This window comes from Poecilia mexicana, unplaced genomic scaffold (genome assembly GCF_051168715.1).
Source record: "Poecilia mexicana isolate PSO_F unplaced genomic scaffold, ASM5116871v1 scaffold_12, whole genome shotgun sequence".
Taxonomy (NCBI): Eukaryota; Metazoa; Chordata; class Actinopteri; order Cyprinodontiformes; family Poeciliidae; genus Poecilia; species Poecilia mexicana.
The window spans coordinates 20,790,406-20,804,768 of record NW_028263381.1 but is presented as its reverse complement, the minus strand read 5'-3'; the positions used below and the strand labels follow the sequence as shown (position 1 = coordinate 20,804,768).

At 40.5% G+C, this 14,363-nt stretch overlaps 2 protein-coding genes across 6 annotated transcripts; both read left to right on the top strand.

Annotated features, from left to right (window-relative positions):
- Nucleotides 1–4,071: 4,071 nt before the first annotated feature.
- Nucleotides 4,072–9,497, top strand: LOC106905041 (E3 ubiquitin/ISG15 ligase TRIM25-like). Of its 5 annotated transcripts, none has more exons than XR_015764896.1 (3): nt 7,394–7,979; nt 8,490–8,568; nt 9,199–9,497. XR_015764896.1 is itself a non-coding variant. In XM_088011079.1 (2 exons), exon 2 carries the CDS (start codon nt 5,017–5,019, stop codon nt 6,685–6,687), a length of 1,671 nt encoding a protein of 556 aa, XP_087867205.1. In that variant the 5' UTR covers nt 4,093–4,319; nt 4,980–5,016; the 3' UTR covers nt 6,688–7,099. The 5 variants fall into 5 exon arrangements, 1 of the variants encoding a protein (XP_087867205.1); XR_015764895.1 differs by having other exon boundaries at nt 7,395–7,979; nt 8,485–8,568; XR_015764897.1 differs by lacking the exons at nt 7,394–7,979; nt 8,490–8,568 and adding an exon at nt 4,072–4,319.
- Nucleotides 9,498–10,989: 1,492 nt separating this feature from the next.
- Nucleotides 10,990–14,291, top strand: LOC148156046 (E3 ubiquitin/ISG15 ligase TRIM25-like). Its single transcript, XM_088011081.1, has one exon. It carries the CDS (start codon nt 11,041–11,043, stop codon nt 12,703–12,705), a length of 1,665 nt encoding a protein of 554 aa, XP_087867207.1. The 5' UTR covers nt 10,990–11,040; the 3' UTR covers nt 12,706–14,291.
- The last annotated feature ends 72 nt before the right edge of the window (nt 14,292–14,363 follow it).

Here is a 14,363-nt window from a genome sequence, read left to right as displayed (position 1 = left end):
CAAATAATTATTTGAATATGTCTACTCCCCAAATCCCTCCTCAAAAAGTCTAATAAATTAAACCTTTCTTTAATACCTTCACACTCTCAACATGCATCTTCTCTCTTCTTCATGTGGCAGGAGCAGTATGATAAGAACTGGTAACTTAAATTCAAAAGCACTGTTTTAATAAAGATAAAAATGGTTATAATGACTCCGCTTTAAAAGTTACCTTAAGGCACACAGACCCGCTTACAGATGAGGCTTGATATAATCTCACAATTCAATAAGTTTATTTATTACACCATTGTTTTAGTTCAATCCAAAAATACTAGCTTAAACCACTCACACATTAAAAGTCAGTTCTGTCTCAACTCAGAGATAGGAGTGAAATTTAGTGTCCTAAAAAGAAAAGAAACACAGCAAACACAACGGGGCAAAAACTAAAGAAAATCCTGCACCAAACCAGAAGTAGTACCACCACCCGGAAAGTCCACCACCAACACCACGAGCTGGCCGTTCCTGTCAAAATAGAGGAAAGGAACATTCAAATTACAGACAATATAATACAAGTCAGTCCACGATCAATCAAGCAGCAATAGTCCAAATTAAGAGTCCGTCCTGGGAGGAACCATCCGCTGTAACAGACGCCACTCAGAGCGGCACTAGGATGGTCCGAGCTGATCACCAATCAGCCCAAATCAGCTCCACTGGACGAGTGATAGGAGCCAGCTTCACGCCGACCAGCATGGTGAGCATGAAGCCAGCAAACAGGACGACAGATCAGCAACAGACAGATAATCCAGATGACAGGCGGACCGCCAGTCGGGGACGACCAGAACAGCAGGAAAACAGCCGGCCAAGGACAAACAGCAGTGGCACTTGAGCTCCTTTATATGTTTTTCCCCCTAAGTTGCCCATTGCTGAGAAACTATCTGTGGTAGACAGACAAAGAGACAGAGAGACAGACAGAAAAAATTGTATATAAATAAGATGATTGAGTTAAACCCGAAATGACGAGTGAGGCAGCTCTTTACTAGATTTTCTACTTATTTTTTAATATAAAAGTAAAAATGTCTTATTTTAAAAGGCTTTTATTTTGAAATTATATATCATATGTGTTTGATATTTTCTGGTTGTCTTCTAGAGGTCTCCCTCACTTACTCAAGTGTAATTGTTGGATTCCCATGGGTTTTAACTTCACTGAATAAAAAATGCATCAGATATGGACACACCTAGAATGTAAGATGTAGTGAAACATTTCTGCTTCTGTTCAAACTTTATTGTTCTTATACTGTTTTCTACCTGCTGAGGAAGAACTTTAAGATACATACAATATATTTACTTTACCAACTCTAAGAATTGGGGCTTTTTTTTTTGCTTGTTTAAAAAAAAGATTTGTCAAGGTTTTTTCTCCTGCCTGAATCTGTTTTTTAATCATATTTTTTATACATATTTTTTTCTTTTCAGTCTTTAGATACCAGAATTTAGTTGCAAGTATTTAGTAGCACTGTGATGCTTAATGTTCATTATACAAGGAAGTGGAAATTATAAATGTATTTTTCTAATCTTTATCTTTTTTATTGCTTGTGATGTTTTCACAGGGGTTTGTAAAAACCCAACAGTGAACAAACAGCTGATGGCAAAAGGGTGAATTGTTCAGTTCCTGGTGTTTCAAGAGTGGAGATGGAGCTGCATAGCAGAGATGATGGGACTGTTTATAAGCCTGTTATAACCTCACAAAACACCCAATACTTGATGTTTCTGTGACCAAGGAAGGCCGCTATCGTTGTCTTGGGAAGCAGAAAGAATCACATTTATTCAGAGAAGAGTTTTGTTCTGATCTCTGGTGAGCTTGTTTTTAGTTTTGATGTGAATATTTGTGGTTGTTTTTGTTACATATAACGTCATTATGAGTTTCATTAAAAAATTCTTTAAGAATGAAAAGAGATCAAATTAAAATGACATTAGCTGAGTCTGAACCTGCTCAGTCTTAGTCTGATCAGGTTCTGCTGAGATTAGACAGAGAATTAGAATATTTGTTCTAAACATATATTTTTATTTAGTAAGATAGTGAAATTTTATGTTCATGTCGTTGGAACAAAACCTGAACAATAACCAGTGATTATTGGTTGTTGATACTAATTCAAGTCAAGATAACGAGGGACGTCACCTCAGAGCTAAAACAATGACAAAACTCCAACTGTATAAATTAAATACAGCTGGGATTTTAGCCTTTCCCTCCAAAGAGCTGAAAAAGAAAAACTCCAAGTCTTACTCGGTTCTCCTGTTTTTAGTAAGAATAGATTAAAAGCTAAATGCCATATTATTCTTATCCTTATAGAATGGAAAACGAATGAACTTTGGATTCCCACACTGAGGTGTAACATGATGTCCGAGATGTTAAAAGGGCCTTAGACCTGAAATAAGCACAAGTATTGATTTAAAGCTCAGTAACGGCTATAAAAAGGATAAAGGCTCTTTTGCTTGAAGCACATCATTTTTGATGACAATTGTGGGAAACACTTTTCAACAATTTGTAAAACAAACGTTCTGTTGAACCGCAGCACTTTGTTATATTTACCAGTAGAATAATAGTAAATGTTGATCTCTGGATTTTATAAAAAAAAATCATTCACAACATATTTACACACTTTTTAGGTTAATAAAAATGTTACAATGAATAAATGGAATTCAGAAAAATGAAAAAGTGGAATTTGGACAAAATAAAACAGAATTTTGAAAATAATGAAACAAATTTCATAGGGTCTTAATAAACTCTACTCTAATTTAACAGGGACCTAATCAAGAAAAACAAACATTGGAGAAATAAGATCCTCTTTTTAAATGAGCAGAAGGGTTTCCACAGATTTTTCTTTGACTTTCCTGATATTAGAGCAGTTTAAGCTGAACTGACCCTCACAAAACTGTCTGACTAATAAATATTCAGCATGAAGAAAAATCTAAAAGATGTTGTGGACATTCAATTACTGAGTCGCCTCAAAGTTCTTTGATGGTTGTAAAATAGATGAAGTTTGATTCTGGAGAGAAAAAGGTGGAAAACGTTTCATATGTTGCTTTTAGCCCCAAACTTTATGTAAAACACCTTGAGACTCGCCTGAGTCACTGAAACCAACCTGGTTCAGTAACAAGTGCAGGTTGTAACCAAGAGAAAGAGCGACCGTTAACATGTGTGGTCTGTGAAACTAGTTGGCTGCAGGCGGCTCAGTCTGACTAACTCACAGGGGGAAGAAGGGTGGGACACCTGGATGGAGGTGGTCAGGAACCAGGTGAGTCTTTCTCCACAGGCCAGCAGTTCAAGTCTGTTAGGATTCAGTTTATGAGGCAGATCAACAAAAAGTGGTGAGTAAATTGTGAAAAGGAACCAAAAACCCACATGGAGAACATGAAAAATGAAGCATGTATCTGTTTTCAGCTGATTCCAATGAAGCAAAACTAAATCCATCATTCAGAAACGTAAAAACTAAGGAGCAGCTGCAAAACAAGAGCTTTCATTACAGTATCCAAGAGGCTCCAGGTAACTCTGGAGGAGCTGCAGAGATCAACCGCTCATGTTTTATGGACCAATATTAAAGTTTTTAGTCTGCATGTAGAAAAAAAGCTGCTATATGGTGTAAAAAACTAAAAACCAGAGTGAAAGAAACTCCTGACAGCATTTTAAATCTAACCATATCGATGTGTTATAAAGAATAAAATCTAAAATATTGAAATAAATGAAGCTTGGGAAGCTGAACTGTCTTGATGTGACGCTGAACAGCGACATGAGGAAGACCATGGCTGTTAGCTTGTGCCGTGTTGCTAAGATGGTGTCCACTGTTTGTATCAAAGCACATCAAACATATTTGTGTTTGAAACTATTAAAATGAAGAAGTTTCTAAATGTTTCTAGATGGGGTCAAAGTATTTGTTGATTTTAGCTAATTGTAGTTGGCTGTGGTCCCTAAACTCCTGGAAGAGGAACAAATATATCAAACCACTTTTCCTCAAATGCACCAAAATCTAAAAAGAGTGAACCAAATCCACCTCTTTAAAAAATAACTTTATTTTCTATTTTGTTTAATCAAGTCTAAAATAATCTGTAAACTAGACGCCTTTAAAACTGCAGGATGTAACGTTTACATGTTTGTTAATTTGATCCCAAATTCAGCTAAATTCCTCTGGAGCTGGTTTGATTGTTCCTGTTTCTGCAGAGTTCACCAGAGAGGAAAGTGGGATCTCCTGAGCTGCATTCAAGTCTGAAAAGGAGTCGTTGACAAGGCTCTTCTCAGGATTCTGGTCCAGGCTGAACGAGGGATGAGCATCCGGATGGTTTTGTTTAAGGTGAAGAAAATTCTGCAGGTTTTTACCACAGAAAGATCCTGGCAGCAGAAATGAAGAGGAGCTTAAAGCTCCTCCACTGTCAACATTTGGAAAATTTCAACCTTTAAACCTGTGAGAAAAGTTGGAGACGTGTCATAAAACCCAGAAGAACTGGTCAGATGTTGGACCTTGAACTACATGATTCTCTGAAAACTAAATGCAGAAATAGAGCTGGCAGTAGAAATACTAAATGCTGATTGGTTAAAGTTTTACAGCTTTATAAACAGACGGATTACAAACTGATATGAACACGATGCAAACATTGGACTCTCTGCTGTCATTATAGAGCAGTTAGGAAACAGGAGGCATATTTTCCCTGAACCACCAAACACATCTAGTTTCTTCAGCAGGAACGATTCTTTCATTTCATTTCCTGAAGCTGTGGAGAGCTAACATGTTAGCAAGCTGAGTTTAGAGACTCAGTCGGTTATTTTGAGCAGAAAACTGCTGTGAAGATGATTCAGCTTAAACTATTACTGCTCTCAGAGCGCTCCTCTTCCTGGTCTCACACACACATTGAGTCTGGGCGGGACCTGCTGAAGCTGGAAGCTGATTGGCTGCAGCCTCTCTGCCCTGACATGTGATTGGTGGATCACAGCTCCAGCTTGTTTCTGTTCTCAGGAAATGAAACTAACAGTCAGAGCTACTGAGAGCAGAAATGGAGCAGCAGGCAGTTCAGCTGGATCGAGAGACTTTCTCCTGTTCCATCTGTCTGGATCTACTGAAGGATCCGGTGACGACTTCCTGTGGACACAGCTACTGTATGACCTGCATTAAAAACTTCTGGGATGAAGGTGAGAAAAAGGAAAACTACCACTGTCCTCAGTGCAGGAAAACCTTCACACAGAGGCCTGACCTGCAGAAAAACACCATGCTAGCAGCTTTAGTGGAGCAGCTGAAGAAGACTGGACTCCAAGCTGCTCCTGCTGACCACTGTTATGCTGGACCTGAAGATGTGGCCTGTGATTCCTGCACTGGAAGAAAACTGAAAGCCATCAAGTCCTGTTTAGTCTGTCTGGCCTCTTTCTGTGAGAAACACCTTCAGCCTCATTATGATGTGGCTCCATTAAAGAAACACAAGCTGGTGGAGCCGTCCAAGAACCTCCAGGAGAACATCTGCTCTAAGCATGATAGGTTGTTGGAGGTCTTCTGCCGCACTGATCAGAAGTGTATCTGCTATCTCTGCACTATGGATGAACATAAAGGCCATGAAACAGTGTCAGCTGCAGCAGAAAGGACTGAGAGGCAGAGAGAGCTGGAGGAGAGACGAGGAAACATCCAGCAGAGAATCCAGGACCAGGAGAAAGATGTGAAGCTGCTTCAGCAGGAGGTGGAGGCCATCAATCGCTTTGCTGATAAAACAGTGGAGGACAGTGAGAAGATCTTCACCCAGCTGATCCGTCTCCTCCAGAAAAGAAGCTCTGAGGTGAAGCAGCAGATCAGATCCCAGCAGGAAACTGAAGTGAGTCGAGTCAAAGATGTTCAGGAGAAGCTGGAGCAGGAGATCACTGAGCTGAAGAGGAAAGACGCTGAGCTGGAGCAGCTCTCACACACAGAGGATCACAACCAGTTTCTCCTCAACTACCCCTCACTGCCAGCACTCAGTGAGTCGACACACTCATCCAGCATCAACATCCGTCCTCTGAGACACTTTGAGGACGTGACAGCAGCTGTGTCAGAGCTCAGAGACAAACTACAGGACGTCCTGAGAGACTCATGGACAAACATCTCACTGAAGGTCACTGAGGTGGATGTTCTACTGTCAGAACCAGGACCAGAACCAAAGAGCAGAGCTGGATTCTTAAGATATTCATGTGAAATCACTCTGGATCCAAACACAGCAAACACAATGCTGGTACTATCAGAGGGGAACAGGAAGGTGACATGGATGAATCAGGATCAGTTTTATTCTAGTCATCCAGACAGATTCACTAATTATTCTCAGGTTCTGAGTAAAGAGAGTCTGACTGGACGTTGTTACTGGGAGGTGGAGAGGAGTGGGACAGTTCATGTATCAGTCGCATACAAGAGTATCAGCAGAGCAGGACGTGGGGATGAATGTGTTTTTGGAAGAAATCATAAATCTTGGGCATTAGGTTGTAGTGATAGTAAATTTGGTCACAACAACATCTGGACCTCCATCTCAGGTCCAGTTCCCTCCAGAGTCGGAGTGTACCTGGATCACACAGCAGGTATTCTGTCCTTCTACAGCGTCTCTGAAACCATGACTCTCCTCCACAGAGTCCAGACCAGATTCACTGAACCGATACTGGCTGGAGTTAGGATTTGTGGTTCTGGATCCTCAGCAGAGTTCAGTAAACCCAGATAGATTTCCTCTTGTCTCTCAGGTTGTTGATCAGGGTTCATGGTTCTGGTGTCTCTGCTGTTCTGATCTTCTTTATTTTTCCGGTTTAGTTCTTTGTGTTACAGGAGCCATAAAGGAAATCACTGCTGATGATTTCTTTCATTGTGATGACAGAAATATTTCATGAAAATCTAAACTTCTCTGGACTCTGATGGTTTTCCTTTAACTTTTTTATCCATGTATTTCCATGTTTTATTTGTTGTTAAATCAGTTTAGATCAAAGTGATCTGAACTTGATTCTGTTTTCTATGTTGTGATCCAGAAAACCTGAAACATCAAATCAGAACTGATGCTGTTTTCTTCTCATATTTTAGATTTAGATCAGAAATAAATGTCTGTTGTTCGTCTTCAATAAAGAAACTTGATTACAGAGAAATGCTGAAAGTTTTCTAGTCATTATTGTGATAAATTCTTTTTGAGGAATCGGATTTGGGTCCAACATGATCCGACGATCCCAGTTGAAACGGTTCTGTTGACAGTTGGTGATCTAGTTTGTCACAGAAATTTAATTTATGCTTCCAGAATGAATAAGGGAATAGTGATATTTTTAAAAAAGGAGCGTTTTGTGAACCAGCTGATTGTCCGTGGTGTGACGGTAGGCGGAGACCTGCAGGTGTCGCTGCTTGCGGTGCCTCCATCCGGGTTATTATCTCAGGTGTGCCGCCGTTCATTCCTAATGTTTAGTTGGAGAAAAAGCTCCAGCGCTTTGGGAAACTTGCGAGTGGTTTTGAAACTGTTGGTTCGGGATGTAAACATGACAAGCTGAAACACGTTCAGTCTTTCAGGAGGCAGGTTTTCATGTTCTTAAACTGCTACACAGACGCTAGAAGTTTCTTTCAGAGTGAAATATGAAGAAGGATCTTACATGGTTTATGCGAGTACTGGGAGTATGAAATGCTTTGAATGTGGGATGTTGGACGTGAACGGGCTTCTTGCCCTCACAAAAAGCAGGAAGCTCAGATTGAAGTGAGTGGAAGTGCAGAGGAGTCGCCGGTGGTTGGAGCTCCTCCGCCTGCTGAGGGCGGGGCGTTTCCTCCGTCGGTTGGCTCTGATGCTGGGAGGGAAGCAGTGGTCTGAATAAACACGCTGCACGGGAGGAGACTGAGAAAACTGGAACCGATGTTCCCAAGGACTCCTCAGATGGGAGCAATCTGGATATAGAAACGGATCAGACGGCTGGTTGTGTTGCTGCCGAGGCTGCAGCGTTACCTGAAGGTGGCGCTGCAGAGGTTCAGTCTGCAGCTTCACCTGCCCAGGTAGAGGACATGGAGTCTGACAGCGACTCAGAGGCGTTTCAACCGCAGATTCACAAACATCCAGTGGTGATTTGTACACTCTGGAGGAAACTAATGATTTTCTGGATGAAACGTTTGGAAAACAAGTTAAAGTCCTTGATTATTTTCCTGATGCAGAAAAATGTATCAAGAGTGTATTAATGGTACAGAAAATAGTTGGTTTTGAAATGTTGGATGAAAAGAATCGGCTAAACGGCTAACGGTTAAAAAAACACACGACAAACGTCCGGAGACATTTGTCAGAAAATTAAGTAAAAGGTTCAAAGCGACTGAAAATTCAGAAATAAGATGATGGTTAAAGTGCACTGGGTGATCTTCTTTCTACTGTCTCTCTCTGTTTTCCTTCTCCTTTTCACCTGTATGAGTAACATCAGAGCTGCGGAGGAGCCCCGATTGAAGGAGTTCCACTCTCAGCATGGATTTGAAACTTTTTATTATGATGTGCTTAAATGAGCCTCTGTTCCAGAACAGCTGAGTCAGATGTTTGCATGACCGTCTGCAGCCATCAAGAAGTGCAGAAGGTTGTTAATCATCCACAGATTCAATCCAGGTGAGGCAGAAGGGAAACACTTAACATGTAAGGCAGGTGAAACACTGAACTAAACCTGCTAATGACTGATTCAGTCTGTTGATCCTTGGATTGGTAACTGGTTAAACTGAACTGGACTATTGTTACTTGTGTGGGATCTTATCAGCATATAGACACTTTTTAAGGAATTTAATCAACTTATTTGGAAATATTTGTAGTTGATGGAAGATTAAACCAGCTATTTGATGGAAGTTTATTCTGTATAAATTATAGATAATTTTTCCAACTACAGTATAAATCACCTTTTGTTCTATTTATTTGTCTCTGGTGTGTTAAATCTACCCTGATCCTCCCTGAGTTTTATCCTTAGGTTTTCTGATAAACAACCCTTTATTTTAAATATTGATTTAATATCAATATCATAAATCCTACACTATACTGCAGCTTGATGGATAAATGTAATTGTATACGTAAAGATTAAGATAAATATTAATTTAACAGTGAGTGTACATGGGGAACTATATGGTTTGTATTTGTTCTCAGACCTGTAACCAGTACACTTTTTAATCTTTCAATGTCTTTCAGAACTTTTCAAATGTTTATCATATTTCTAACCGGCACCTTCCTCACTTTTATTTTTGTGTTTTTTAGCCGTTGCTCTGCAGTTTGACCGAAAGCTGACTCTTGAGGACTGCAGCGAAACTGTCAAGAAGTGGCTTCATTACGCGCCAGAACGAGAGGAAGACATCGCAAGGAATCAAAGTGACGCCAACCAGAGTCAAACTGGGGTTACCACAACTTGTCCTGTTTCATTGGTTCATAGAGGACAAAGCTTAACTTCATGGACTCTGTTCTTCTGTGGACAACAGGCTGTTGTTTTGACAGTCAAAAAGGAGTCAAATATGTTTAAAGATCTGTCCCTCTTTTCTTAAATAAAATGTTATATCAAACCCATGCTGTCATTTTTAACCTTTTGTACACAGTTCACCCATGATCTGCCAATAATATAATGTGTTTAACACCAGTGAAGAAACTTTTAGTGGCATGTTATGATGTAGACCTATCAGACCTAAAAATGTACATAAATCCTGAGCTTTCATTCAATATAAAATCAACCCAAATCTGCATGTAGATCCACATTCAGATGATGGTTGAATCAACGTTGATATAATGTCAGTTATGGTTGAAACACTAACGTTGATTCAACATACAAGTCACCGACCACTTTCAATGTTTCAATGTCAGCGTTCAACGTTGATTCAGTGTTTCTGGCTGACATTGATTCAATGTTGTTTCAGTCATTCTGTGCTATCTGGGTTGTGTCTTTAATTACTTCAGCAAAGCTCACAGCTTTTACCAAATTCTATAGTGTAAATCTGCTCCTTAGTCGCATCTTTACGGGGTTGCTGCTGTCTCTAGTGGCGTGGGGTGGTAACACAACTAATATAATTACATTACTAAATCAGAATACCGCAAAGTATTTTGTGTGTCGAAGGGGTTGGAATAAGAAGGGTTTGGTGAATGCACATATGCAACTGGGGGGTTCGGTACCTCAAACAAGGTTAAGAACCACTGATCTAAACTAACTGAGGTGACAGCAGAGCTGGGCTTGGTTGATGCTTGGAGGATTAAACAGTCTCAAGATAGACAGTATACCTGGGTAAAAATGAAGGATGGGACAGTGACTGGGGCCTGGTTGGACAGATTTTATATCTCAGATACTGATAGAAATAGATTGTCCAACTGTTTAAGTTCTCCACTTGGTTTTTCTGATCATCACCTAGATTACTTGGACTTTCTTTGTTCAAGAAATATTAGATACGGATCGTATTGGCATTTTAATACCAACTACTTAAAGACATTTTCTTTTGTCAAAGTTTTAGTAACTTTTGGCAACTATGGAAAACAAAAAAAATCAGAATTTGTCTTTAACTGAGTGGTGGGAGGTTGGAAAGGCTCAGATAAGAGCTATATAATGCTAAAATTTAGGATTATATGGCAAAAAAATGCTATATAATGCTAAAATTATAAAATTATTTTACTTCTACTTAAGTAAAATGTTAATGTGGTACTTTTACTTTTACTTGAGTACATTTGTGAGTACTTTCTCCACCACTATAGAGAAGTTAGGAAACAGGAGGCATATTTTCCCTGAACCACCAAACACATCTAGTTTCTTCAGCAGGAACGATTCTTTCATTTCATTTCCTGAAGCTGTGGAGAGCTAACATGTTAGCAAGCTGAGTTTAGAGACTCAGTCGGTTATTTTGAGCAGAAAACTGCTGTGAAGATGATTCAGCTTAAACTATTACTGCTCTCAGAGCGCTCCTCTTCCTGGTCTCACACACACACTGAGTCTGGGCAGGACCTGCTGAAGCTGGAAGCTGATTGGCAGCAGCCTCTCTGCCCTGACATGTGATTGGTGGATCACAGCTCCAGCTTGTTTCTGTTCTCAGGAAATGAAACTAACAGTCAGAGCTACTGAGAGCAGAAATGGAGCAGCAGGCAGTTCAGCTGGATCGAGAGACTTTCTCCTGTTCCATCTGTCTGGATCTACTGAAGGATCCGGTGACGACTCCCTGTGGACACAGCTACTGTATGACCTGCATTAAAAACTTCTGGGATGAAGGTGAGAAAAAGGAAAACTACCACTGTCCTCAGTGCAGGAAAACCTTCACACAGAGGCCTGACCTGCAGAAAAACACCATGCTAGCAGCTTTAGTGGAGCAGCTGAAGAAGACTGGACTCCAAGCTGCTCCTGCTGACCACTGTTATGCTGGACCTGAAGATGTGGCCTGTGATTCCTGCACTGGAAGAAAACTGAAAGCCATCAAGTCCTGTTTAGTCTGTCTGGCCTCTTTCTGTGAGAAACACCTTCAGCCTCATTATGATTCAGCTGCATTTAAGAAACACAAGCTGGTGGAGCCGTCCAAGAACCTCCAGGAGAACATCTGCTCTAAGCATGATGAGGTGATGAAGATGTTCTGCCGCACTGATCAGAAGTGTATCTGTCTCATCTGTTTAATGGATGAACATAGAGACCATGAAACAGTGTCAGCTGCAGCAGAAAGGACTGAGAGGCAGAGAGAGCTGGAGGAGAGACGAGGAAACATCCAGCAGAGAATCCAGGACCAGGAGAAAGATGTGAAGCTGCTTCAGCAGGAGGTGGAGGCCATCAATCGCTCTGCTGATAAAACAGTGGAGGACAGTGAGAAGATCTTCACCCAGCTGATCCGTCTCCTCCAGAAAAGAAGCTCTGAGGTGAAGCAGCAGATCAGATCCCAGCAGGAAACTGAAGTGAGTCGAGTCAAAGATGTTCAGGAGAAGCTGGAGCAGGAGATCACTGAGCTGAAGAGGAAAGACGCTGAGCTGGAGCAGCTCTCACACACAGAGGATCACAACCAGTTTCTCCTCAACTACCCCTCACTGCCAGCACTCAGTGAGTCGACACACTCATCCAGCATCAACATCCGTCCTCTGAGACACTTTGAGGACGTGACAGCAGCTGTGTCAGAGCTCAGAGACAAACTACAGGACGTCCTGAGAGACTCATGGACAAACATCTCACTGAAGGTCACTGAGGTGGATGTTCTACTGTCAGAACCAGAACCAAAGAGCAGAGCTGGATTCTTAAGATATTCATGTGAAATCACTCTGGATCCAAACACAGCATTCAGACGGCTGAGACTATCAGAGGGGAACAGGAAGGTGACATGGATGAATCAGGATCAGTTTTATTCTAATCATCCAGACAGATTCACTTTTTATGATCAGGTTCTGAGTAGAGAGAGTCTGACTGGACGTTGTTACTGGGAGGTGGAGAGGAGAGGGATAGTTAATGTATCAGTCGCATACAAGAGTATCAGCAGAGCAGGACGTGGGTATGAATGTTGTTTTGGAAGAAATTATACATCTTGGGCATTAGATTGCAGTGATAGTACATTTGGTCACAACAACATCTGGACCTCCATCTCAGGTCCAGTTCCCTCCAGAGTCGGAGTGTACCTGGATCACACAGCAGGTATTCTGTCCTTCTACAGCGTCTCTGAAACCATGACTCTCCTCCACAGAGTCCAGACCAGATTCACTGAACCGATACTGGCTGGAGTTAGGATTTGTGGTTCTGGATCCTCAGCAGAGTTCAGTAAACCCAGATAGATTTCCTCTTGTCTCTCAGGTTGTTGATCAGGGTTCATGGTTCTGGTGTCTCTGCTGTTCTGATCTTCTTTATTTTTCCGGTTTAGTTCTTTGTGTTACAGGAGCCATAAAGGAAATCACTGCTGATGATTTCTTTCATTCTGATGACAGAAATATTTCATGAAAATCTAAACTTCTCTGGACTCTGATGGTTTTCCTTTAACTTTTTTATCCATGTATTTCCATGTTTTATTTGTTGTTAAATCAGTTTAGATCAAAGTGATCTGAACTTGATTCTGTTTTCTATGTTGTGATCCAGAAAACCTGAAACATCAAATCAGAACTGATGCTGTTTTCTTCTCATGTTTTAGATTTATATCAGAAATAAATGTCTGTTGTTCGTCTTCAATAAAGAAACTTGATTACAGAGAAATGCTGAAAGTTTTCTAGTCATTTCTAATGGCAGTTTGAACTTCCTCCCCTGTTTCCACGGTGATTGTGTCTTGCTGTTGGCGTCTTCCTCACAAATTCATCCAAATCTGTGGACCTACTGGTTTGATTCCTTGCTGAGTTGTTTATCTGACAGCAGTTTTGCTTTAGCATGTGAAACTTCAGCTCGATTGTTTTATCAGAGTTATTGGCACTGCGTTCCTGGACCGTCACTGGGATTCTGTCAGAGCTGATTGTGGCTCAGTTCGCCCGACTCGGTTTGAGAAGGAAACTGGTTTGCTGATTCTGTGCCACTTCTGGCACTTTAGCATTGATGCTGAGGCAGTGAAGTTAAATTGGTCACAATGGAAAGTAGCTACACTTAAGTTGGATATTGTTTGTTTATTTATTTTACTTTTCGTTCTCTCACTCTGCTTGAGGTTTTGACAATTTATTTTTATTTTCCTTGATTGATATTTTGAAAGTGCATTTTGGCTTTAATTTGGTCTTTAACTTGAAATATGATGAATACTCTTTTTGTTCACTTTATTTAAATTATGGGTAATTTAACCTGATTAATTATTACTAATTTAATATTTGCATTTAATATGCATGGACTAAATGTATTATTTCATTGTGTGTTTGTACATATTTGTTGTTTTTTGATAAAACACTTAATGGGTTCTTCGGACCTTTTAGGTCGGGTTTTTTCCCCTGATGGATCAGATCCTCATCTGGATCTGAAGATGGAGAGCTGGGAAAAGGACTATGGACTTTATGATCTTAGAATTAATTTATTCTGAGTCATTTTGTTTGTCATTGTGTTTCTATAATTGTCTATTTTTATTCAAATCACTTAATACAGACACCAAAATTCAAAGCCCTGTCTCCTGTTTGAATTCACAGCCCAGGCTCCCTAAAGAACCGTCATCTGATGCTGCTTTAGCAAGTGAAACCTGCTGGATCACGTTCTTCATCATCAGGCCGGTTCTGGGGTTCACACATCCTACGCTCCGTCCGTCTCTCAAAGGTTCCCTTTTTAGTTCTCAGTGTCGGCATTAGGGAAAGAGAGATGGTTGATTTTACTGATTGGATTATTTCTGCTGCTGCATTAAGCTGAACTGACCCTCGCAAAACTGTCTTACTAATAAATATTCAGCAGAAAGAAAAATCTAAAAGATGCTGTGGACATTCAATTAATGAATCACCTCAAAGTTCTTTGATGGTCGCAAAATAACTACGATGTTTTA